A 24,132-nucleotide genomic window follows, 5' to 3' on the forward strand; every position below is an offset into this window, starting at 1 on the left:
TCCCTCTACCCTTTCTTACTCCCCTTTATCTCTTTTGGGGCATTGGCATCTTAAGCTATTGCAGTATAGGAGGATGGATGGTCAGAGTGAAGAAGGTGTTTTTTCTGTTGTTGATTTTTTGTTTTGTTTTTTGAACTAGAACATGCTTGCTGTTATGAGCTGTATTGGTTACCAGTGGCTCATACTGGTCACTCTGCCAACCAGATGCTCTGTATTCCGCCCTCAATCTTTTATTTATTTTTCTGCGAAGTCTGAGGCCTAAAATATATTGAAACAGGAATTGATTATATGCAGAATAAGGAAATGATTGCAGTTGGACTAGATGATTATTCTAGGTCCCTTCCAACTGGAACTATTCTATTACATTATATTTAACCTGATGATGTGTTCTTGTCTGGATGTAGAATTTGGCAAATGTTGCCACAAATAGTAGTATTCTCTGCTTAATGTTCTGGGGTTTTTTTCAGTTGTTTTGTGGCTTGTTCCTAAAATGGAGGCACTGTCCTCCTCCTGTCCTGACTCTGCATCCTAACACTCTCCTTGGTTATGTCTGAAAGAGGTACCTGCATCTGATTGAAAGTTAATTTATATATTTCTGTTTTTGCTCAAGTGGCTGTTCAGTCAGATCTGTGAAGTGATCTGTCCTGCTTGTGGCTATGTAATTTGTGGAGTAGATCAAGTAGAGTCGTTGGAGTGTGCAACCGAGCAGGTGATGAGCTGCAGTGCATCCTTAGACTGACAAAGGCTGATCATGCAACTACACCTTTAGAAAGCAACTGTTGCACAAGATGTCCTTTTAAACGCTTTGAATTGACGTGGCTATCAAGAGAAACAGCCCTGCATTCTTCCTGACTGCTGTTCCCATTCTTGTGTTGACCCTTTCCTTTTCTGGCACAGGTATATGATCAGTTCCCCTCTGGCTGCACAGGGAAGACTGGAATAGAGGGATAGCATGGGCACCTGTACCAGCAGTTGGTTGCAGGAAGCTCCTTTCCCTCCCCCAGAAGCTTACATTGTTTCAGCATTCATTCAACTTCTTAAAGAGGTGTGCTATTGATAAGATTACTATTTAAATTGCTTAAAGTGCAATTTTGTCCTGTATTCCTATGCTCATTCAGGGGCTTGTGGTGTCCATTGTATTGTGTCACCACAAAAATTTCTGTACCCGTGCAGTGAACTCATCTGATTTGATAAATAGCTTAGCAAAAAAGGCTGGTTTTAGATGGCTTGCTGTGCAGGACAGGCACTCCTATGCTGGTATTGTGCAGGTAAAATGAAGGTGGATAGCTGAGGAAAGAGAGTATGGATAGCTTAAGTCTGTGTGGCCACTGGAAAGGGGAGGAAAACAGAGCTTATCAAGTTACAACTTTGTAGCTGGATCCGGGAGCTGATCTACTTCGTCCTTTTGCACCCTTCTTTCTTTCTCTCTCTTTCTGTTCCCTCTGCCTCCCCCTCAACACAAAATCAAAAAAAAAAAAAAACAACCATCAAACACATTACAAACCAAAATCCTGGGCTGTTTTTTAGTTGGATCAATTCTTTGATTCATTTCAACACAAACATCACGGTAGTGATGGTAGCGTATGGCTAAGAGAATGGTGATGGGGTGTGTGGTTACAGTACAGGTAATGCCTTTTAATCAGGAGGTTACCACTGTTTCCATAATAAATGGGCTGATTTAACTGTGGTATTGTTGGCTGTAACAGGGTCCTTATGGAAACTAGATAAGCTTGTAGCAGTGTTTAGCTCCTGATTGTGATCTTCTCTACAGTCCCTTTCCTTGTACACGGCTAGGTTACCTCTTTGAGATATGGAAGAGTTGTGTGGTCCCTGAGAATGACAGCAACCTGGAGCAGATGCTGCCTTATTGGACAAATTGGTCTGGCCTGCAGGCCGTGCTTGGTTTCCTGGATGCCTCTTGAGAAAGAGGATTGGCAGTTGGAGGCTGTGTAGTTGTTGGTGGCAGATATCTGTTCCCGCTCTCAGCCTTTCCTAAGGCATCCTTGGAATACACAAGAACTGAGCTGTGCTTGTCTGAGACTTTAGGAAATATTGACTGTGGTATGCATATGTAGTATGATTGCTCTGAATGTGTGTGTTTCCCAGCACCAGCGGATCTTACGTACTCATGGTAGGGCCTATTGTGAAATTGAAGGGACTGTGACACTGACTGTCTAAAGCGAAGTGGCCTAGTTGGCCAGAATGCCCAAGGACCAGAAGTCTAAGCAGTCAAGGAAAAAATGTGCCAGGCACGCTGTTAGGCTGTGAAAAATCCCAGGAGAACAAATGGAGCTTCCTGCTCCAAGACACTGAAAAAAGAGACTAAATGCACTTGAATGTGGCCCTTGAGAATAAGCCGTATTTTTCATGAGGAGAAGTTGCATTTGGTGAAGTTGCATTACGTGCATTCTCTCCCTAGCTGCTGTTGAGTGACCATTCAGCATGTTGTGTAGTAGGTCATATTTAGTAAGCATGTCACTTGTTCAAGAAATACTGTGAATCTTTATCCCTCTTTACAGGTTTGCAACAGTGAGGTATGACCAGACATCCAAGAACATTAAAAACCAGTTCATGCATCTAACCAACTACAGTGTCAACAAGAAGAGTGGAGATTATGTCAGGTACTTGGCTGGAAAATGGAACTTGATCTCTAGAGGTTGGGTCAATTTACCCAAGTTGGTATAAGGCTGGTGCAAGTCCATAAAGGTAGGCCAGCAGTGTCAACTTGCTTCTTTCATTTATTTTTAGCTGTGATGATCCTGAAGTAGAGGATTATGGAAACAAGTGGAGCATGAGTGCAATGCTGAGGTACTTAAAACAAGAGGGGAGAGACACTGCAGGTCAGTACAGATCTTGTTCTTTTATTCCTTTTTTGGATCTTAATCATCTCACTAGTGCGAATCCTATAGAAGTCAGGGAAGAGCCCCAGTGAGTCCCATTTAGCACCATAGCAGGGTGGAGGGAAGCATTGTTCCTTACAGCTTACTCACTAGAGCTGTGCATTTATTCTCTATCCCCAGGGATGAGTCCTATCCCCAGAGATGAGGCCTACCCCCTCCTTTTTGCAAATAATATTCTGAGACTTTCTCAGGGTGTGTTTCTTAATATTTTACCTACATTTCCCGTTTCTTAAGGTCATTCCATTCCTTCTAAAAGCTTCCCTCCCTCTACTGCTCCCATGGCCTGTTCAGTCTGATGAGTGACCAACCTCTGGAGAACTGTGCCAGTTTGAATGACTCTTGGATGTGGTGTCATCTTTCCATGGCTCAGGTTTTTGCTGGGTGTTTTCATTTCAGTCTGTGTTTCATATAAAATAGCTCCCTCTTCCACACCTTTGCCAGGTCTGCTGGGAGTAAATACATCTGCAGAGCAGAATCCAGGTATATCCTTTAAGGGATAAATTACCTGTGATACTGAGGCATCAGTAACACTACTGATAGCAGCCATGCCCATATTGCAAATGTTGCCAGGGAACACTTAGATGTTGGAGGAAGGGGTTTGAATCTGGCTTTCAGGTGGAAGTAGACTTTCTCCCCATCATATGCGTGCATGGCTGTCCAATCACTTGCACCATATGTTTTCAGTAACCTGTGTACACATAGTTATTTATATTGATAGATTTCCACACCCCAACCTAAAGTATAAAACATACACTCTTAATTATCAAGTAAACTGCTGAGCAATGCAAGCAGGTTTCTCTAACTATCCATTACAAGGCTTCTTGCACCTTTCTCTGATGCATTTGGTCCTAGTTATAGGGAGGCAGAATGCTGGCTGGAAAGTGCTGGCCTTGTCTGTGCTGGCAAGATTTTGGTGCTCTGGGATGTTTATGTGCACTTAGACATTCGCATGCTGTGTTGCTTCCACTTAGTTGTCTTTTGGCACAGAAGTTCACATTTCAATTTGCTTGCATGCTCCTCTGTAATTATTCAGGTCCCTGCATGTCATCATCTGAACATGAGAAATAGTAATTGTAGGCCTAAATCAAACTCTCTAGTCAAGTGGTTTGTACTAGATGTTCTTTGGGACAGGGATTACCAAATGTCTCTCTGCGTTTGCTGGAGGTCTTGCATGTTTGCTTGTGCTTCCTTTGAGGGGTGGGGAAGGCTGTCCTATCATCCCTACTAGCTTTTCAGACTAGGACTAGTGTTCATTCATTCCCTCCTCCTCTCACTTCTCTATTGCTTGTCCTTGAAACTAAGTGTGGTATTCTTTCTATTGCATGACTCATCCCAAGCCCAGTGTAGAATCCATGTCTACATCTAATGTGCATCTTTTATTGCCTCTGTCAGCTCAGATTCCTGTTCCTGAGCTCTGTTAACAGGCTCATACAGGAGCTGGAGAGAGCTTCCTTACTGAAACTGGAGATTATCTATAGGTCAGCAGGACTGGGAGCTGTCACCAGTCATATAATTTTGAAATGATTTGTGAATCATGGTATGGGAACAGCTGCTTTAGAGGAAGGTGCAACATCACAGAACAGTTATCTCTTAAAAGTCCACAAGAAAAAATTTTGTATCTCAGTGGCTATGGCTTATTCTCTGTAGTTTAAGGGCTTATCTCACTAACGCACTCTTTAATCCTTCCTAATACTCTGAGTGGGCGAAGATCAGACTCCAGCTGACTTGTGCTGATGTGCTTGCCACATGTTTCTACTTACTTGCACTGTACATATACTCACTTTCATCATTCTCATTTGTCAGTATTTTTGCACTAGGATACTTATGCATGTATCTATATACTTACGCTTGCATGGATTTCCCAAAATCATTGCTTTGTCATCCATAAGCTCTCACGTGCTTTGATTCACAAAGGTATCTGTCCATATGCATATTGTCATGCTTTTCTAGATACTGTGTGCTACTTCACAATCTACTTTTTCCTTTTTTTTTTTTTCTCTTCCCCCTCCTTGCAGCGCTGATGGCCAACGTGGAGGACCTGATTATCAAGACTGTAGTTTCTGCTGAGCTGGCCATTGCCACAGCTTGTAAAACTTTTCTTTCACATCGTGGCAGCTGCTTTGGTAAGGCACTGGGGGCATCTTTGTTTATTGGCTTTTGTGTACTGTTTGAAACTTCCAGATTACTGATGCTACAAAGAAATGTGCATTCCCTATTGCAAAGGAAGGTGGATACTGTTTTTTGTCTTCGTATAGCCCTCTGTGAGGAGAGGGGACACTGAATCACAGTTGCCCCTGTGCCACTGTAGTTAATCAGGATGTCATGCTAGAAAATGGGATGATGAAAAGGGACTTGAAAGGGATCTGGGGTAGTGCTGGAAAGTTGAAGTTACTGACCCACTAATGCCCTTGCAAAGGATGGCTGTGGATGATTAAACATCCCTTTAGAGCATTTAATATTTTCTGTTGAACCATCTAGCCCAATGTAGTTCTGAATTATTGTCCTACGTGCATCTGAGGACTAGGGAGGAACGTGTAATGCAGTGGCTGGAGTGGTGGTGGTGGTAATGTGTCTGGGCTTGTGCTTGTAAGAGAGTACCGCATGGTGGCGTCAAAGTTTATTTCTGGCAGAAGCTGGATGCAGAACTATGTGCTGGCAAAGGGATTTGAGAACTCGCTGGCAGCAGATGCTGGGACAAGGTCCAGAAAGCAGCGGCTGGTACCACAGTGTGCCTTCTCCTGCTTTCCAGTGGCTGCTTCCCAGCCTTCCCTAAAGAGGCCTCCTCCTGCTCTTAGCTGCCCTTTGCTCATGTGGATACATGCACGAAGATGGAGTCTTGGGGAAGGGGAAATGAGTCTAGAATTAGTCTCAGTCAGTGCTTAAACCAAAGACCAAGCTTGGCTTAAGCTATCCTGTGTTTAGGTATTGGGACTTATATTTAAACTATCTGTGACAGGTAAATCCATTTGTGTGGTCCTTGCCTTGCACTTGGGTATTAACAATTCTGCAGCTTTCAACACTCTAACATAAATGCTGTCATCTTTGGATATTCGGGGGTAATGTGACAGTCAAGAATCAAGGAGAAGCGATGGCTGATATGTTGTTTAGTTACCTGCCAAGCTAGCTACCCTCTCTGGCCTTAGCTTCTCCTGACTGATGCCTTTGTTCAAAGTTGGAGAACCTTGGCGTACATGGGAATTTGAGTTAGGTAATAGTTTTAGTGAAGTAGCAGTTTATCAGCTACTCTAGAAATATCAACAACTGGATAAAAAAAAAAAGCACACCAAAAAAACTTTAACTGCCTCTTTTTGCATTTCCCTTTTCCTCCTTTAGTTGTGTCTCTAGATTCCTCTGAGCTGTGTATGTGGAAACTAATGTTCCTCATGTACTTTCTGCTGGGCCTGGCTCTGAGGTTATCCCACTTCCTGCTGCCTCCCCAGGGCTGCACTAACCACCCTCTCAGATGCTCCCCCACAAATAAACTGTTTTGTTCCATTTATTTCAGCGTAAACATAAATTAAGAGCTTCCCAGGAAAGAGAGCTTAAGTAGGAGCCATACTGCTTCCCAAGGGAGCCTGAGGCATTTCCAGAGCTCAGTACTTTCTGCCACCTTCCCCCACAATTAAGTGGTGGTCCTTGTCCCAAGGATTTGAACTGCCCTTGTCATACTGTATGGCTCATTCTTCATCCATGAGTCTTGTTCTGACACTCTTTAGTTGTGCCACTTTTAAACCTATTGTAAAAAAGGCAGTTTTTCTAGCTGGAAATGCTCAGAATGGCTGAATTCATAGCTGTTAACATGAGGGAGAAAACTGGGAATGAAGATTTCAAGGCAGCATGCAGAGGTTCCCAAGAGCCTTTTTATTTTTTTTTTTTTTCCATTCTGGGTTGTGAACAATGAAACTGCATGTGTGTCCTGAAAAGGACCAATCATTTGAAAAGTATCTCAGACTTCAGAAATCTGTATCTGACATTCTGATACAGAGGTAGGCCTTGTTTGGAAAGCTTCTAGAAAAATATGACTAACACAATGTGTATTCTCCTCTAGTCTTTGTAATGCTGTTCTAGGGAATAGGACTTCAGCACAATTGCCACCACTTTGCTAAAAATTAAATCACAAGTACTTATTTGTCTAGATTAGGTTGCCTGATTTATTTTTCTAACAGCTTAGCACTACTGTCGTGTTTCATTCCTTTCCCAAGTAAATTTTTTTTTTATGTAATATACTTGTTTTCTGGATTTAAGGGAAGAGACTCTATTGATGGCTTCTTCAAGTCCTAGAATAATACTGGTGAGACAGTCTGTATGGTTCCAGCTACCCGTGCTTGCCTAGGAAGTGAGAGTGGTAGGTCAGGATGATTCTTTTTCTAATGTCAAAATGGAGTCCTGCTGACAGTTGCTGGAAAGATTGTAGTGAGTCCCCTTTTGGCCATGTCATGTGAGCTGTTTACTACATTCTAGTAATAATCAGTTCTCAGAGGACTTGGGATGCTCAGTAGTTTTGTTCTTCTGAAGTGTGTCACAGAAAGTAGTCTTAGTAGTACATGATTTTGTTGCAGCCTTGTTCATGCATTGTTACTAATAATGTGATCTCAAGCCTCTATTTTCTTCTTTATGACTAGCTAATAATTCCTCATGTAAAATTAAGCTGCAAGTAAAAAATGTCTTAACCAGTAGCTCCAGGTGAGGGCATGCTGCAGGACTCTGAACTACTGCATTGTCCTGAAGCTGGTCATCAGATGAGTTGTTGGATGCCTCTGGAACCTTCTTTAAGAGAAACTAGATTTTGCACTGACTTTGAGGGACATGACTTCTCAGTGTGTGAGTGGGAGGTACGATAGGGATACATATGCCCAAGCTGATTAAAGACTGCATTGTTCTCCCTCCTGGAGTAATCACTTCTGGATAGGCTAGAGAAGGCAGTGAGGCCTGCTTTCAGACAGTCTGAAAAATCTCTCTATAGGATGGTTTAATAGGGGATGAAATGAAGGACAAGAGGGTGTTGCACGTATTTTTGCCAGCATCCAGTGTAGCACCATTTTCTGTACTCACTGAAACGTGAGCCTGAAGAAGCAACAGATTTAAGTCCCCTGTTTCATTCCCAGCTCTAGTCAACCCAATGGTGACACAATTGAGCTCTTCTGCAATCAAGAAGGCAGGGCAGGATAGGATAATAGGCATGTTGATCCCTCCAAAGCAGTGAGTTTCCTACTTAGCTGCTCCTGTATCCTAAGGCTGAATTGGCCAGGCTTATGCTTCTAATCACATCTACATGAAGATGGTACAGAGCAAACAGTAAACTATTGTACTACTTGAGTGGTGCTGAATTGGAGCTAAATGCTTAAAAAGTCTTCATTTCTGTCTAATCACCAGTTCTCAACCATCTGTGTTGCTGTTCTTCATGAGCATTTAATTCTCTTAGTAGCAGCAGTTGACCTGTTTGGGGGAATGGTAGCCTTTTGTAGTATTGAATAGTGTTGGGCTGCTCCATAATGAATTTTGCGGGACACTAAAATTTGAGATTCTTAAGGAACTTCTGTGCAGACTTGCTTGACATAAGTATAGGTGAGTCCCTGCTTAGAGACTTAGGTCAGCCATACGTATACCATACACATATCCTATACCTTTTTCTGGTTTCATAGATGACATGTCAAGGAAAAGCAGAACAGGTATTCCCTATGCTTACCTTTTTTTTTTTTTTTTTTTTTTTTTTTTTTTTTGCAAAGCTTAATCCATTCTATTTTTATACCCTTACTCTCAGTCTTTGCTTTAAAGCCAGTACGTAAAGATGCCATTTTGAATCTGAAAAAGGTTGTCCTTAGTCCTCTGTCTACCAGCAGATTCAGGACCCCTTTACCTTTCAGGACAGGTCTTTTGATGATCCAATGTGCCAAGGTAGGTTTTGTAATATAACATTATCTTCAGAATTTAACAAAACTGTCAGCTGAGCCTGAAGGGTAAAATGAGTTCAAGGGATAGGTCTTCTAGTGATAGCTCCTGTAGGAGTAGGGGTCTATCCCTGCACTGTTTTCCTTGTCACTTCATAGCTCTAAATGGTACCTAACTGATTGTTGTTGATTTAGCACCCAGAGCTCACCTGAAAGTCAGGGTCCCTGTTGCTGCAGAAGCTCTCTGGTTTCTTTAGGAAGCTCTTCTCAGCTTGGTAGCACCAGTTTTCTTTCTCAGGGTGCTGGGGAGGATGAATTAACTCTTCCAAAAACAGCCATAAAGAAATGACCAGCATTGTCAATTTATCAGTGGACTTGTGTTACCAAAGTCTGAATCAACCCTGGTTTCTCATTCCATCTTCTACTGGCATTGGTTCTTGTAGCGACATTAGGATCTTTAGCAGATAAATGAGAACATGGAAGTGAGGAACACCAGGTTATTCTTGTCTCCTAGTTTGCTTGGGGCTAAAGTTGTTTGAGTTAAGAGCTTGAAATTGGAAGAACTTGGGCCAATGAAGTCAGGAAACTTGTTCTCTTTGTCCTTTACCTCATGTACCCATGTATCTATGGAGTCAGCTGGTTTTTATTTTGATCTACCTGCTACTACATTTTCTTAATTTGGCCACCTAAGTTTGTTGAAGAACAAGTAGCAGCAGATCTACTCTTCTGTTCCTCAGTGACAAAAGGGAAGTTGTGATGCCCAAAGGTCATTATTGGGATGTTAATAATCTTTGCTTACTATGATCTCACATGCTGAGTTGAAGAACTTTCTCCTTCATGGGTGATAAATTATTTACCCTGTAAGATTAGGATTATAAAGGCACCCCAGTTTGCACCAAGACTCCCGTTCTTTGATGTTAGCCTTAAAGATGGCTTTATTAGCTTTTCTGACTTTAGACTAGAAGGATGATTCTCAGTCTGATTTTGGTGATGAGTCCAACTGTTATCTTCTCTTCACCAAAGAAAGTAGTGGTTTATGTAGAAGAGCAACCAAGATGGTGAATGATATTGAGGGCAAGACTTATGAGGAGCAGCTGAGGTCACTCAGCTTGGGGAAGAGAAGGCTGAGAAGTGACCTCATGGCAGTCTACAACTTCCTCAAGGGGGGCAGTAGAGGGGGAGGTGCTGATCTCCTCTCTCTGGTGACCAGTGAAAGGACACAAGGAAATGGAATGAAGCTGCCTCAGGGGAAGCTCAGATTGGATGTTAGGAGAAGGCTCTTCACTGAGAGGGTGGTCAGTCACTGGAACAGGCTCTTCAAGGAAGTGGTCATGGCTCCAACCCTGTCAGAGTTCAAGGAGCATCTGGACGATCACATGATTTAGTTCTAAGTAGTCCTGTGAGAAGCAGGGAGTTGGACTTGATAATCCTTATGGGTCCCTTCCAATTTCAGATATTCTATGATTCTATGTAGGCACCCTAAACTTAATCCACTTCTGAAGACTTTTAATGGGAATGACTAAGTGTCCTTCAGGCTTCGGTAGAAGGAAAAAAGGTTGAGAAGTCATCTTCTAAGTGATGGACTTCCTCCGGTTACCTATTGTGGAGAAAGTGCCTCTAAGTGAGGTACTTACATATTTGGCCAAGCTAGTATGACAAACTCTGTGACAGGTGCAGGCTGCATCTCCAAGTAGACAAGAACACCAGCATGTGGAATAATTCTGTCCTTTCTTGTTGGGTGCTTTCCTGCAACAACACTGAGAGATAAAGCCTTTGTCTGTTAAAATAAAGCTTTCTAAAAAAGAGAGTTAAGCTGTTTTATTTGGAGTGCAAGGCAAATTCCCACACAAGACTACAGGACCAGTACTTTCCCCAAAACCTTTGGTGTCCGGAGTAGAAGCTTCTGTTCTGTTATTTGATATGATGCAGTGTGACCTTTTGCTTATCAAAGCCTAAACTGTCATGCTGTCCTTTTAAAGAGTAACAGGAATGATTTGGGACCTGACTGTGATAGCCACCAAGATGTAGATTTGCTCATGTCCCCATAGCTGTTAAGATGTGTTCTACCAGAGTTGAGGCAGGTACTGTACCATCACTAGATAAAGTGATGGAGTTTATTTACAAAATACTATGTAGTCTCTGAAGCCTCAGATTTGGCAATATGATCAACAAAGCAGTACATCCATCACTATACAAAGTTTTTCTTCTTTGCACTGACTGGTTACTGCTTTGGATGAAATTGTAGCAGTTAACTTTTCTAACTGAAGCTCCTTGATACATGTTGTCTATAAGTATGGTCTGCAGGTTACCTTTATATAAAACACAGAAAAAGTAGGAAGGAAAAAAGGAAGACTTGAATTTCAGTGACACAGGTGTAGTTCCTTGCATTCAGAATGACTGTAAATATGCTCCTGCTTAAAATGAGTCTATTAGGTTTTATTGCAAAAGCAGAAGAGTTGCATACTATGCAGCTTTTAGTGTATGTGCATCCCTTCATAACCTTAGGTTGCCTCCATTCAGTTGCAGAATATGTACTTTGCAGTAAAGCTGCTTCTTTTTCCCTAGGGAACAAACTGAAAACAAAGACCAGAATTACAGCAACCCTCTAAGAATTGAGTTTATTCATTCTATGCAAAATCATGAAAACATTGTTTGTGCTACCAGGCTATCACTTGTGACTTAGTTTCTAGACTTACAGAGAATAGCACATTCTTTGGGGATATTTTTCTAAAAGGGAGTGCCAGTGCAGTCTTTGATGGGATTATAAGCCGAACTTGGAATACATGGTAGTTTACCAGAACCAAAAAGCTCGAGACCATGTCTCTAGCCTTCCTCTTAATCTTGAATAATGACATTAGCAAAGAAATCTCTGGCTGAACTGTTGCTGTTAGACTTTAGTCTGAAGCTAGCCCTTCTCTTGGGAGGATGGGAAGCTCAGTCAGCAGTGACTTCTCTGTGGGGGGTCAGAGGGGAGAGGCAGGCTGTTCCTGCTGAGTCTTGGCAACAGCTGGTACCTCCTGATATAATTCCAGTCTCTTTAGCAAACTGCAAGGGTGAAACATGTTTTTGTGAATTGTCGTAGCAAAGGAAGGCACTGTGGAAACTTGATATCTTAGTTTCTTCTATTCTTCCCTTAATAAGAATAGTGGTACAAGGTGGGTTGTCATAAACCTACCATAGCCACAGCCTGAAGCGTGTGTTTCTCTTTCAGTCATTCTGTTTTCTTTATTCTCTCTACAGAGGGAAATGGCAGTTTTGCTTAAGTCGGTAATTGCAGAGGATACACTTCTGATCTTGCTATGCTTAGATGACTCTACATCTTTGTGCTGCCTATGTATTGTATTTATTTTTACAAATGATAGTGAAGTTTCACAGCAAAAAGGATACTTCTTCTGTGTTTACTCTAGGTAGTGCATTTTCTAAATGTGGAAGAGGGCCAAGGAAATACTTCTAGGATAGTTGAAACCAGAGGTAATTTATCTTCTGTTTGTGCCCTAGTATCTCAGGCAGACTTGAGAACCCCTTTGTGCTAAGCCCTGTGTTGGAACCTGTGAGGCTTGATTTTGTTGCCAGGACATAGATATTGATGCCCTGACGTAGCAGAGACATATGTTTAGGGGTTGTAGATATGACCTAGAATACATGAGACTTGTGACGATATGGAGCAGCAGTGGAGCCTTCCTAGGAGGCCCTAAGGCATTGCAGATGGCATTAGATGTCCATGTTTAACAATGGAATTGAGTCAACAGGGATACCCCAAAGAGCTTACTGTCCTAATAAACAAGGTAGGCACGAGAGAAAGGAACATAAAGCACCAGCAGCATGGTCAGGGCTAGCTAAGGTCAAGAGGTTTCCCATGTGTATTTGTAAAAGTGGACAGAATAAGTGAGTAACTGGGTGGGAAAGAGGGAGGTTTAAAGAGCAAGTGGTTTGGAAGGGAGAAAAGTGTAGGAGAGGAGGACAAAGTTGGAGGAGCCAAAATACTAGCGAAGGTCCTTTGAGGGGCAGAGGGAGGGAATGGCCAGCAGCAAAAGAAGCATCAGCTAGTCAAAACAAAATGCTCAACTTCCTGACTGGGGCTGTGAGGTCGCAGACCAGCAGTTGCCACAGGCCCACTTGTTGCTTCTGTGCCTCGGGCATGGGGCTGCTTGGCCACTGGAGTTTGGTATGCCATTAAGAGTCACAGGTCTTCACCAAACCTGAGACTGTATTTTGAAATAATGTATTAAAATCATCAGAAGTTTCTCCTGGTCAAAATGCTTTGCTAATGTTTACAGTTATAATCCCCACCTCCTCCTTTTCCCTCTACTGCAGCCTTTCCCGTCTGGGCAGCAAGAGAGCCAAATGTAGATTCAGCCTCATTTCTTTGGAGTGAACCAACTCCTTAACTCTGTGCTGTTTTGCTTCCCACTCAATGTCTGGCTACACAGTCTAGAAAAGTGAGCAGGCAATACTCACTCTGCTGCCATTCCTCCCTTTCCAAGTCCCCCCCCCCCAGCTCATTACCTTCCCGTTATAAGCTACATGAGCTTTTGCACAGCTGTCTGCATAGGAAGATCTTGTCAAGCAGTCCAGCTCCCTGGAGCCAGCATCAACGTCAGGCAGGCGACAAAAGGCCAAGGCCAGAATTCAAGGAAAGCGGCATGGCAAAGAAATTCTCCTGCTTTCACTCCAGGCACTAGGGAACTGGTTAATTCCATGGAAATCCTTTTTCTCTGCCAATACCCTGTTCTGCGGTGTTGTGAAAAAATGTGCATAAGTTGCCCTGATGATCATTAACTGTATTTCTTAATGCTGGAAGAGGGAATTGCATTAACGCCAACTTCTGATTTACAGTCATTTTTGTGTAGCATCCTTCTTGCAACTCTTTCCAAACTAGAAAGAACGTGTGTATAGAGTGAAATAGTAAAATCAGTCTTGGAATGGGAAACTGGCTTCAATCTGACCTGTGTAGAGCAGAACACATCTAGCAGATGTAATATGTTATGAATGTTTTAGAAACTAAGGAAAAAAATATTTCTATTGTGGTTTGCTGCGAAGTGGCAAGCTGTCAATAAGATAGAGAGTTATGGGAGGTTGTCCATGTAGCTGGAGCTGCTGAAGAGAAGACTCTTGTACTCCCATGGGGATATTGCAGAAAAACATGCAGGAATGAGTGAAAAGAAGCTGATGCTTGAAAGAAGCAAGATTTTCTGTAGCTGACTGGAACAATGAATATAGGGATTAAAAAGTGAAAAGGAGAATGAAGTTCTGTTGTTTCCAGGATCCAATGGAAGTAGAAGATTGGACCTACTGTGCTTGTGTCAATTCTGTGTGAAAAGAAGTAGTAGAATCTTGCATGAACTGCAGTTTGTGGACAGCAAAGAATTTATGTTTCTATATAATGCTTTCTGAAGACTCATTTTCTGCTTCCCTCTTTCCCCGCAAACAATATATCTAATCTTGATTGTGAGGAAGTGAAATTTCCTGCTTGTGGAATGATATTATTTGTTCAGCCCTGGAGAGTTCAATGGATTTAACATAAATTATGTAGATAGAAATGACCTGATACAGACTAATGTTGGACCTTACCTGAATATTGAAACGTGCAGTAAGGTAAACTTCGTGTCCGCTGTGTTTTCAGAGCTGTATGGTTTTGATGTCCTTATTGATGACACTCTCAAGCCCTGGCTGTTGGAAGTGAACCTATCCCCATCATTGGCCTGGTAAGTGATTCCTGGTTTAATATGAGGCTGGTACTCTTGCCAGAGATGGCTGTACTTGAAACTTGGTCCTAGAAGGGCATGATTTCATGATGTCTGCAGAGTATTTGTTTCACTGCTAATCAACAGAGAGGATAGTCCTTTGCTTTGCCCTTTGCATAAACAAACTTATTGCAGCAATAGGTTTTGAAAGAACCCAGTTGGGATTCCATTTTCTTTTTAATTATTTCTTCTCCACAGTCCGTCATCATTGTTAACACTTCATAATCTCCCATCGCAGACAAATTTTGAAACTCTCCAGACCATTGTGTGGGGTTTCAGTCTGCTTGGCTGAGTAGAAACTTGAAGATTTTGGAGTCCAAGCAGAGTTCAGGCATTATGCTTGACTTGCGTACATAGATATATGCTTAGGCTCAAATTTTTTTGTCTAGTACTCTCTTTAGCTAAAATCTAAGGAGTGAGAATTGTCTTGGAACTTATGCTGACCCTCCCACTCCAATGAAACTTGAGGATTTATTATTGTAGATCTGCAACTATGTGTGTTTTCTGGACTACTGTTTAACTTTACATGAGCACAGATGCACAATGCACTTTTGTAGTACTGTGAGTACTATTTCAGTTACGACGGTATAAATAAGCTTTAATTTATACGTTCCTGGAATAGTCATAGCTAACTTCCCCTTGATTTTTTTTTTCCTCCTCCTTTATCCTGCATAGAATTTTTTCACACACTGCTCATAACCTTAGCTTCCACAGTACCCATTTTGTTTTCAAGTGCAACTAGAATGTTTCCACAACATTTAATTTCCTGTTTTGGTGGTTTGTGCTCATATACATACACACTGAATTATTTGCATCCTTTACTACTTAAAACTCTGACTCAGATCTGCATCCTTTGCTCTGCTTTATGAATGCTATTTCCTTTGTCCAAGCTGTTTGCATCTATCATTGTGCTGTAGAACATGGCTGGTTTCTCTGTTCCCAAGGAATCAAACTTGGCCTATCTGATCTGAACAGTATTCATTAATTTTTTTTTTTTCCCCACCACCAGATAAAATTATGAATTCTTCTCATCTGTCCCCACTGTCTGATCTCTTCATGTCTATCACCTACCCTAATAATATGTTCCCATCCATTAGAACTAACCCATCTGATTTTATGATTTTATGTGGAAGAGGCATAGGTAACTGTAGTTTTTAAGAATTCTGCAACAGCAACCTCTATCTACTCCATGAAATGTAGCATAGATACATTCAAGGAAAGTGTTTCCAGCCAAGCAGAGCTTAAGCAAGGCTGTATATTGCTGCATGAAAGCTGTGAAAAAGGATAAGCAGAAACAGATTAGTCTGTTGCTGTTTCATTTTTACCTATGTGTGTGAAAAATCACCTAGTCTTCCTCCCATGTTCATTATGTCTGTGTTAAGGACCAATGCAGAGAAACTATATTGGAAGGTATCTTGGGTATTGATGCATTCCTCTCATTTAATGTCAGATAAGTAATTCCTCTTGTCCTCTGTTGCATGTGGGGATAGTGATGCTCCTTTGGACCTGAAGATCAAAGCTAGCATGCTCTCAGATATGTTCACTCTTGTAGGTGAGTGTAACAAAAAGCTCCTTCAATCTTCCCTCATTTAAACCCAATAAAAGGTAGGTTTATGAGCTGCATGTTATTAGATGAGTATAATAGAGGAGAACTCTAGTTAGAGAGCAACTGTATTTAGCACTGGGAAGTTATATATGGACACTTCAACTTCAGAATAATCTGGCTGTTTGTGATGCTTAGGTGGTATTAAGAATCCCTAGTTTGGTATTTCATAGAATCCTAGAATGGTTTGGGTTGGAAGGGCATGGGCAGGGACATCCTCCACTAGACCAGGTTGCCCAGAGCCCCATCCAACCTGGCCTTGAACACTGCCAGGGAGGGGGCATCTATTACTTCTCTGGGCAACCTGTTCCAGTGCCTCACCACCCTCACAGTGAAGAATTTGAAGCTACTATTCTTTCTCTTTAGCAGGTGACTTCTATTTAGCCCTCAGAATCAGTATTCATGCATTATTTTAGATTGAATGTGTGGGCTCTGGTTAGGCTATGTTAGAAGTGGAGTCGTGATTGTGAAAGCTGCATGACTATCTAGTGCACAGCACCTTTTAGGCATCCCTAGTACATCTTGGTTCAGTTACTTGATGCAACTTACCCCTACTATTAAAAGAGGGAGAATTGTCATCAGGTAAGCCTGCTCAGCTGTTTAAGAAATGGAACCTATCTCTATGCTGCCATTCAGTAACCCGTCTTACTATTTAAGTACTTGGTTTTGAAGCAAGTTCCAGTTTTATTCAAAATATGCAATGCAATGTACAGTTTAGGATTAAACAAAGCAAGGTATGAAAAAGAAAAGCATCTTTTTTGGTCCTTAGGCAAGGGCAGGGACAGGAAAGTTGTGTATAGTCTGATATTAACAGGAATGGTAGATTTATATTTCAGGGTTTGCCTGTCTTAAAGTTCTCATGTGGCTCCTGATGCCCATAGGCTTTGTGTGCCAGGATCCAGGCCAGCGGTCAAGCCGAGCCGTTTATCATTCATCTGAATCTGTCAGGAGAAATCCATACCAGAAGCTGCAGGTAAGTGACTTCAACAAGCCAGAGCAGGCTTGTCATTCTCATTGAATTTGGCTCATGAGTGAGAGACCAGTGAATGAGTGAAGGTATCTGGATTTCTAGCATAACTACACAAGAGACTTGGGGGTGCAGCTATGGGCTGTTCGGCCACTTCTGTTTTGTTGTGGACAAGCTTCCAGAACCCTAGAGCTTTATGAATGTCTCCAAGACTACCTCCTGGGCAGAAGGAGCTTTTTGCACTTGAAATTTAAGGCTTCTTTCCCATTAGTTCCTGGAATCTCTTACTTCCTTTCTCATGGATCCTTGGACTGAGGCCTTGTGTGGCTTGCTGTGACTGTCCATTACCTTTTCTGCGGAGACAGCGCTTTCTTAGCACTGTAATGGTGAAGGGCATTTGTTCTCTATCTCTTTTTGGCTACGAGATGGATTCCATAAATATCTATGGAAGTGGAGCACTCACAAAAGGAGATCCCCTATGTCATTTGGACTTTCAAATGCATTTCTCCTCAGGCAAATAGGCAAACGGTGTATCCTGACACTCTCCGCAGCTGATGCGTATGCTCCTGTGAGGGACGTGCAATGTGGCTGTGTAGCTCAAGTTCAATTAGGAAATGAAAAGTCATTTTTGTTCAGTGACAGCGTACCAATACATTGTCCATTTTAGTATAGGAAAAACTCACAGAAATTGTAACATTTTGCTTCTTGTAAAACTCTGAGTCTTGAGTCCCTGGGAGAGAGGTAAGTAGCTTGTAAGGTGAAATTTGAGTATCTATAGAATGTGTGGCTGAGTCCAAAGCTTCTAAGGCCAATTTAATAGATAGGGTTTCATACAGATCCATCTGACCATATAGGTGCTCTTTGTGGCAGACAAAAGGTACGTCAGATAAATTAGGAACCGTTTCAGAAAAAGTAACTTTCTCTCTTAGAGTAATGTGATCAGATCCTGATGATTTGACATCTTTTATCTGAAAAAAATTATACAATACAGTCTCAGAAAATTGAGGTATTGGGAAGCATTGAAATTTAAGGAGGCTTTAAACTTAGAGATTTATTTTGCTTAAAAAACCCCATAAGTAGGTGTAAGGCGTGGCCAGTTGAAATGTGCAAAGATTCACTGACGAGCAGTGCTTATGAGATGGGATTAATTTATCTTTTGAGACAGGTGTCCCCCTTACCTGTGTTTACCAGGAACAGGCTTCTAATCCAATGATAAAGTTTTATAGCATGTTTTTCTTAAGTACCTACATGGAAATTCCATGGCTAAATAGGTGTATAGATTTTTCTATGGTTCAAAAATGCTTTGGCCTGCTCTTTGCTGAATACATTTTATCTCAGATTGTTGGATCTTTGATACTTCTGTTCCCATTCTCAGTTGCAAGGGGTACTTTGAACCTCTTCTGTTAACTCCTTCATGATGTCTTAAGTTTTAATTGTTCATGTAGGTCATCTTTAATCATTGTAAAAATTGCTTTTTGGGAAAGAAATGCTGATACCAACACTCTTGGTCATATCATAATATCATAGAATGGTTTGGGTTGGAAGGGGTCTTGAAGATCATCTAGTTCCAACCCCCCTGCCATGGGCAGGGACACCCTCCACTAGACCAGGTTGCCCAAAGCCCCATCCAACCTGGCCTTGAACACTTCCAGGGAGGGGGCATCCACAGCTTCTCTGGGCAACCTGTTCCAGTGCCTCACCACCCTCACAGTGAAGAATGTCTTCCTAATATCTAATCTGAATCTACCCTCTTTTAGTTTAAACCCATTACCCCTTGTCCTATTGCAACAGGCCCTTGTAAACAGACCTTCTTCTTCTTCCCCGTAGGCCCCCTTTAGGTACTGGAAGGCTGCAATAAGGTCTCCCTGGAGCCTTCTCTTCTCTGGGCTGAACAAGCCCAACTCTCTCAGCCTGTCCTCATAGGAGAGGTGCTCCAGCCCTCTGGTCATCTTTGTGGCCCTCTTCTGGACTTGCTCCAACATGAGATAGTTATTCTGTTTTCTGAGTTTCACCAGACTGGACTGCAAGTTCCTTGTGCAGTTTCTTTGGTTTGAGACACTGAGCATTTCTCCCTCCAGGGAAAAGAACAGTTTAGCTGCTTCCTTTGTAACTTATTGTTGATTTGGTTTGGAGCACTTTCAATTAATTGTAAGCAATAAAGGAACCTCGATCTATTTTGTATAGACCAACTGTAGAGAAGAACTTGGCTAGAAATGATAGATAGGTCTCCTGAGAATCCTTTCTTACATCATTTGCTCCTCTTGGGCATTGGCGAGGAGGAAGGCAGCCTGAATACCGCTGAAGGCACGAAAAATCTAAGCTTCTATGATAATGGTGTTCTTTTGAACCTACACCATCATTAAACTAGTCTTGCTTGTAGGCCTGATGCCAGATAAGTAATACAGGGTACTTTTTGACCTTCTGCTGATGTTCCTACACTTGGTTTGGAATGTTAATTAGCACCTTGTTTCTCCACAAAAACTGGCATATTGTTGAGATATTTAAATGAAATTTCAGGATTTTTACTATTTTTTTAATCCCCTCTTTTCTATGAACAATTCTACTTGACAGCATCTGTTTCTCCTTAATACATAGCTATTAAATATTTTCCTTTGGGTAACTCTTATCTTACAAAAATATGTATTTTCGTCATAAGAGTTGCGTTCATCCATTCTGTAGAGCACTTTTCTATGTGCTTTTGAAAATTATGTGTATGTCCAGATGCATTCTGCATAGTTGAGCACATCGGAGGTTAGGATTGGTGCAGCATGTGGAATGGGCACAGTATACATTTGTGGAGGATATAAGGAAGATCTGAACTGAGATGATAGCTGTTAGCTATATCTCTGGACTTCAGTTATACCCTTTTGCTTTAGAGTACTCGCCACTCCTCTGCGACTTGGGCAGGGATGATAGTGTGTTGGAGAACACAAGGTTTTTATTCTTTTTGTCTCTTGCAGCGTCCTGTGTCTGCACAGTCACAAACAGCAAACACCAGATTGGTAAGTACCCTTCAGCTCCCTTCACCAATATAAGGGATGCTATTTCAAATGTTACCTTGTACAATACTTTTGGCACAATTTGTCCCAAAATATATTTTGCAGCTAAGTAGCCTGGGGGTAAGGTGGGGGAAGTCAACAAGAAAAGAGGAGATAGATAGGCACTGGCGTATGTTTCCATGTGACAAGAGCAAAGGTTGGAAAAACATTTACATCAGTTCTAGCAGCTTAAAAAAAGAGTAGGTGAGGTGTGCTGACAGTCAAGATCAGCTGGGTAAAATCCTTCAACGTTTTTAAGCCTACAAGTATTTCTGAACTGCATTTTAAAGAAATTGGACATAGATGTTTAAATTTGTCACTCTAGTTGTCAAACGACAGTGGCAGCAGAGTGTTCTGGATTTGGTAGGCCATTGAAAAGGAAAGTGCAAAAACAAAGGAAGAGCTAGTGAAAGCAGCAGCAAACAGGAGTGTCACAACAAAAGGGGGGAGGAGGAGTAGGAATTTTTGCCCTGTGTACTACAGGGGAAGGAATGAGTCTGAACGAAAAGGATAGCAGGGGTGAATCTGTATTGACAAAATTCAGGTGGCCCCATAAAAGAAGTAAATTATTTTCTGTGAGACAGTCATCTGAAGGAAACTGCAAAAATTTGAGAGCGAACTGGGTCAAAATAGATACAGAGATAAGAAGTGTTTATTAAGGATAATGTAAAATTGTGGAACTGTCCTTAGCATAAGTCAGACTGATCCACCTTTCTAAACATCCTATTTGGCACCCTTCTTGCAAGCCATCTGGACAAATCAATGTTACTTCACAGTTCTAAGCACCTGGCTGTGTGGGGCCATAGTAGGCATTATTTTGCTGCTGGGCTTTCTGCACAAATGTAATAGCAATGATTCTAACTTTTTTTGAGGTTTCCCAGCAGGAAGGAAGGTAGGACAGATGGAATCATCTTGAGAACCTAATTCATTCATTCATTCTATGCACTGCCATTTATGTCATTCTGTGTAAGTTTAGCTGAGGCTAAGAGAAAAGAGTCTTATTGAATAATGAGGTTTCATAGAGAATAGGAAGTATCTTTGTGCCAACTGCTGTCAGTGCTTAATATAATTAGAATCATGATGTGGGAACCAGAGATGCTTGCAGAATTTGGAGATAAAACAAAGTGGTTGGATTTATCTATACTTTTAAAGATAAGCTGGGTCAAACAGGAAACAAGATCTTTGTGAAGTTGCAGACATTTCTGTGCTACAGCCAGAGAGAATTCATCAGTGAAACACTTAAAGTGTTTGTGCAGAAAGTTCAGTAAAATTAGTTTTTCTCCAGCGTTTTGACAGTACTGTAGTTTGTTCTCAGGTAGGAGCCAGATCTTCACTAGTTGTAGGAGCCAGAGCTGCCAATATGTTGGCATACATTTTCAGTCTGTCATCAATGAAATCATCTCCATTGTATTGAGACAATGGAGGTGATTTCATTGAAGTATTCCTTTAATAAAGGAGATCATCTGATAGGATGAAAAATTTCCTGTAATACTCTCTTTGAGCAGCAGTTCTCACGTGATGATTGTTATGGTAGTGTCAGGAAATCGTTTTTAAGAGGAGGTTACCTAGCAGGAGATTTTAGAGGAAGTTATTAAGCAAAGTTGTTGAGCTGTGCTTTTGAAATGGAAGAGAAACAGCCTTTCAACTTAATGTCATCTACAGCATCAAGCAAACCTGTTTGACTACTGACATTTTTATTTCTTCTGCAAATGCTTGTCTCTCCTACCTTCTCATCCAGATTGTCTCGTTTTCTCTTGTTTTGTTTAATCAGTTTTCATTAGGCTTAACAAAATGTTTCAGCTGGCACTGCTGTGTCTGTTTTCTCTTTGGACCTTTCTGTGCCAATTACTGCAGTGTAACCCATTCTAGTGCAATGCTTGTTGCTTTTGCAATTGCTTCATCTGCAGATTCTGAATAGCTGCTTGCAATTTCTAATGAAACAGAATGCAGTTCAATTCCAATAGTCCTTACAAACAAAGATACAACCTGATCTTGCCATGAGTTTCATTTGTGTCTGAGCAGTGTGGGATATTCCCCTGGGCTTATGCAGCTTAAGGTTTCTGTCATGGTTTTATCTTCTTTCTAGATTAAGAATGCTCTCTGTGCATTCTTTGCTCAGTATAGAGCTAAAAGAAAATTTGGATTTTGTATAAAGGCATGAGACCTTCTCAGCTAGACTCTTAATGCTATTTTTACAGAGGCAGTTTATCTGAACTGGGCCTAAGACCAGCTAAAACGTACTTGAGAACATGTTCAAAGATTTCAGTCTTGCTGGGATTTTAAGATTTTTATAATCCTGGCAATTTGAAGACACTGTGAATTCCTGTCCTTTGTTAGAATTGATCAGGACTGCCCATCAGGTTAAGAATTAGTTTGGAGAGACTGTCTGCAAATTATTTTTCTTATTTTTTAAATTTGCATATGTATGCAAATTTGCATGATGTATCTATGTACATATACAAGATCTGTCCGTTAAGTGCAAGAAGTAGCAAGTTGAGATCCAGCAGTATAGTAACAAAAGAATAACAGATAGTGAACTGAATTCTTCACTTTTTCCCTGCAACTTTATCTCATTAGTGAATTACAATTCTATTGTTCTAGTGTAGCAACACAACGGAAACAGAGAATCCTGGTTCTGGTACCACTGAGGTAATCCAAGTGTATTTGGGGCCTGTGAGCGTAAATGCCAGCTCTAGTGCCCCTTGGGTGAGGATTTTTGTGTATGAAATCCTGGCTTTGATGCTCTTGGTTATGTCTGATGTTTTTCTGGAAGGGGCCAGGAGTGTAAATACTGGCAGTGATGCCTGAATTGTGAGGCCTGCTGTGCTAAAAACTAGGAATGTGAATATTCACACTTAGTGCCTGCTGGAGTGTAGACTCTTCAGCAGCTGGAGTGTGGAACTGTGAATTCTGGTTGTAGTACTCTGGAGTGTAGAGTCTGCTGGGAATGGGGTCCTAGAATTTGAATGTAACTCTAAAAAACAAACAACAAAAAAAAGGTGAGAGAGAAAAAGGGAAAAATCTGGATTCACACTGTCTCTACAGCGCACCCGTCCTCTGTCTGCCAGTGATGCTGAAATTAAAAACCAGATGCCTTCAGGCAGGGAAAAAGCAACAGGAAGGCAAGGCAGCTCTGTGCTAGGTCTCTCCATGGAGGAGGTAAGTAGGCTATTAAATATCTTTTATTTGCCTTGGCTTTCATGCAGTATGTGGGGTTATTTGCTCAGCAAAGAGCAAGTGCTTGTATATGAAAAACATGACAGAAGTAATACAATTTTTGAAACAGAACTGCTGAGTTTTACTGCTGCTACTGCCCGCGCCCTCAGTCATGCCACACATACATATGTGCTCCAAGCAGTGATAGACTCCTTCAGACTTTAAATGGAAGGTAATATTGCTTAAGGATATCGTATGTACCTAGCCCACTCCCAGGACTGCAGTAATAGTCTTGTCCACTGAAACTCAGAGATTTTTTTTTTCCTAGGGTTCATTTTTCCTTGTATCTATTTTGCTGGCTATTTTTTTCCTTTTATTACAAGATAAAAGTTCTTCGTCGAGTGAGAGAGGAAAATGAACGGAGAGGAGGCTTCATCCGGATATTCCCTACCGCATTAACATGGGACCTTTATGGGTAAGATTAAGAATCCAATAGGATGGCTGAGTGTTGCACTGATGCTCTGTGTTGAGCGATATTCTGTGTTAGGTATACGTAGATCAACCAGCTTGGCAGTCAGAAAAACACATACTGAGGGTTTTGGTAGAGTTTATTTTAGTATTGAGGATGCTTTTTTCTGATCCCTTGGTTTTAACTGCTACTGCTTTGCCTAACTGCACCTCATGGAAGGCTATCAAGCATTGTTTCTGATGTTGCTTTTCTGTCAGAATAAAAATGCCTTCACTTCAGATAATCCATTCCTGTTACCTGCTTTTACAACCTAGAGCTGCACACACTGTGTACCCTGTCATTAGGCCGTAAACACAATATTGGACTC

General features: G+C 41.5%; 1 protein-coding gene across 3 annotated transcripts in view; it reads left to right on the forward strand.

Annotated features, from left to right (window-relative positions):
• The window catches only part of TTLL5 (tubulin tyrosine ligase like 5), a 150,404-nt gene that overhangs the window by 23,098 nt on the left and 103,174 nt on the right, over positions 1 to 24,132 (forward strand). For all 3 annotated transcript variants that reach the window (XM_054827980.1, XM_054827979.1, XM_054827981.1), the window contains 9 exons: positions 2,520 to 2,621; positions 2,749 to 2,840; positions 4,916 to 5,023; positions 14,412 to 14,493; positions 16,023 to 16,084; positions 17,017 to 17,108; positions 20,063 to 20,104; positions 23,186 to 23,299; positions 23,680 to 23,771. In XM_054827980.1, coding sequence (XP_054683955.1) covers positions 2,520 to 2,621; positions 2,749 to 2,840; positions 4,916 to 5,023; positions 14,412 to 14,493; positions 16,023 to 16,084; positions 17,017 to 17,108; positions 20,063 to 20,104; positions 23,186 to 23,299; positions 23,680 to 23,771 — 786 coding nt within the window. The remainder of the gene's footprint in view (positions 1 to 2,519; positions 2,622 to 2,748; positions 2,841 to 4,915; positions 5,024 to 14,411; positions 14,494 to 16,022; positions 16,085 to 17,016; positions 17,109 to 20,062; positions 20,105 to 23,185; positions 23,300 to 23,679; positions 23,772 to 24,132) is intronic.

Source organism: Grus americana, chromosome 5 (assembly GCF_028858705.1).
Source record: "Grus americana isolate bGruAme1 chromosome 5, bGruAme1.mat, whole genome shotgun sequence".
NCBI classification, from domain to species: Eukaryota; Metazoa; Chordata; class Aves; order Gruiformes; family Gruidae; genus Grus; species Grus americana.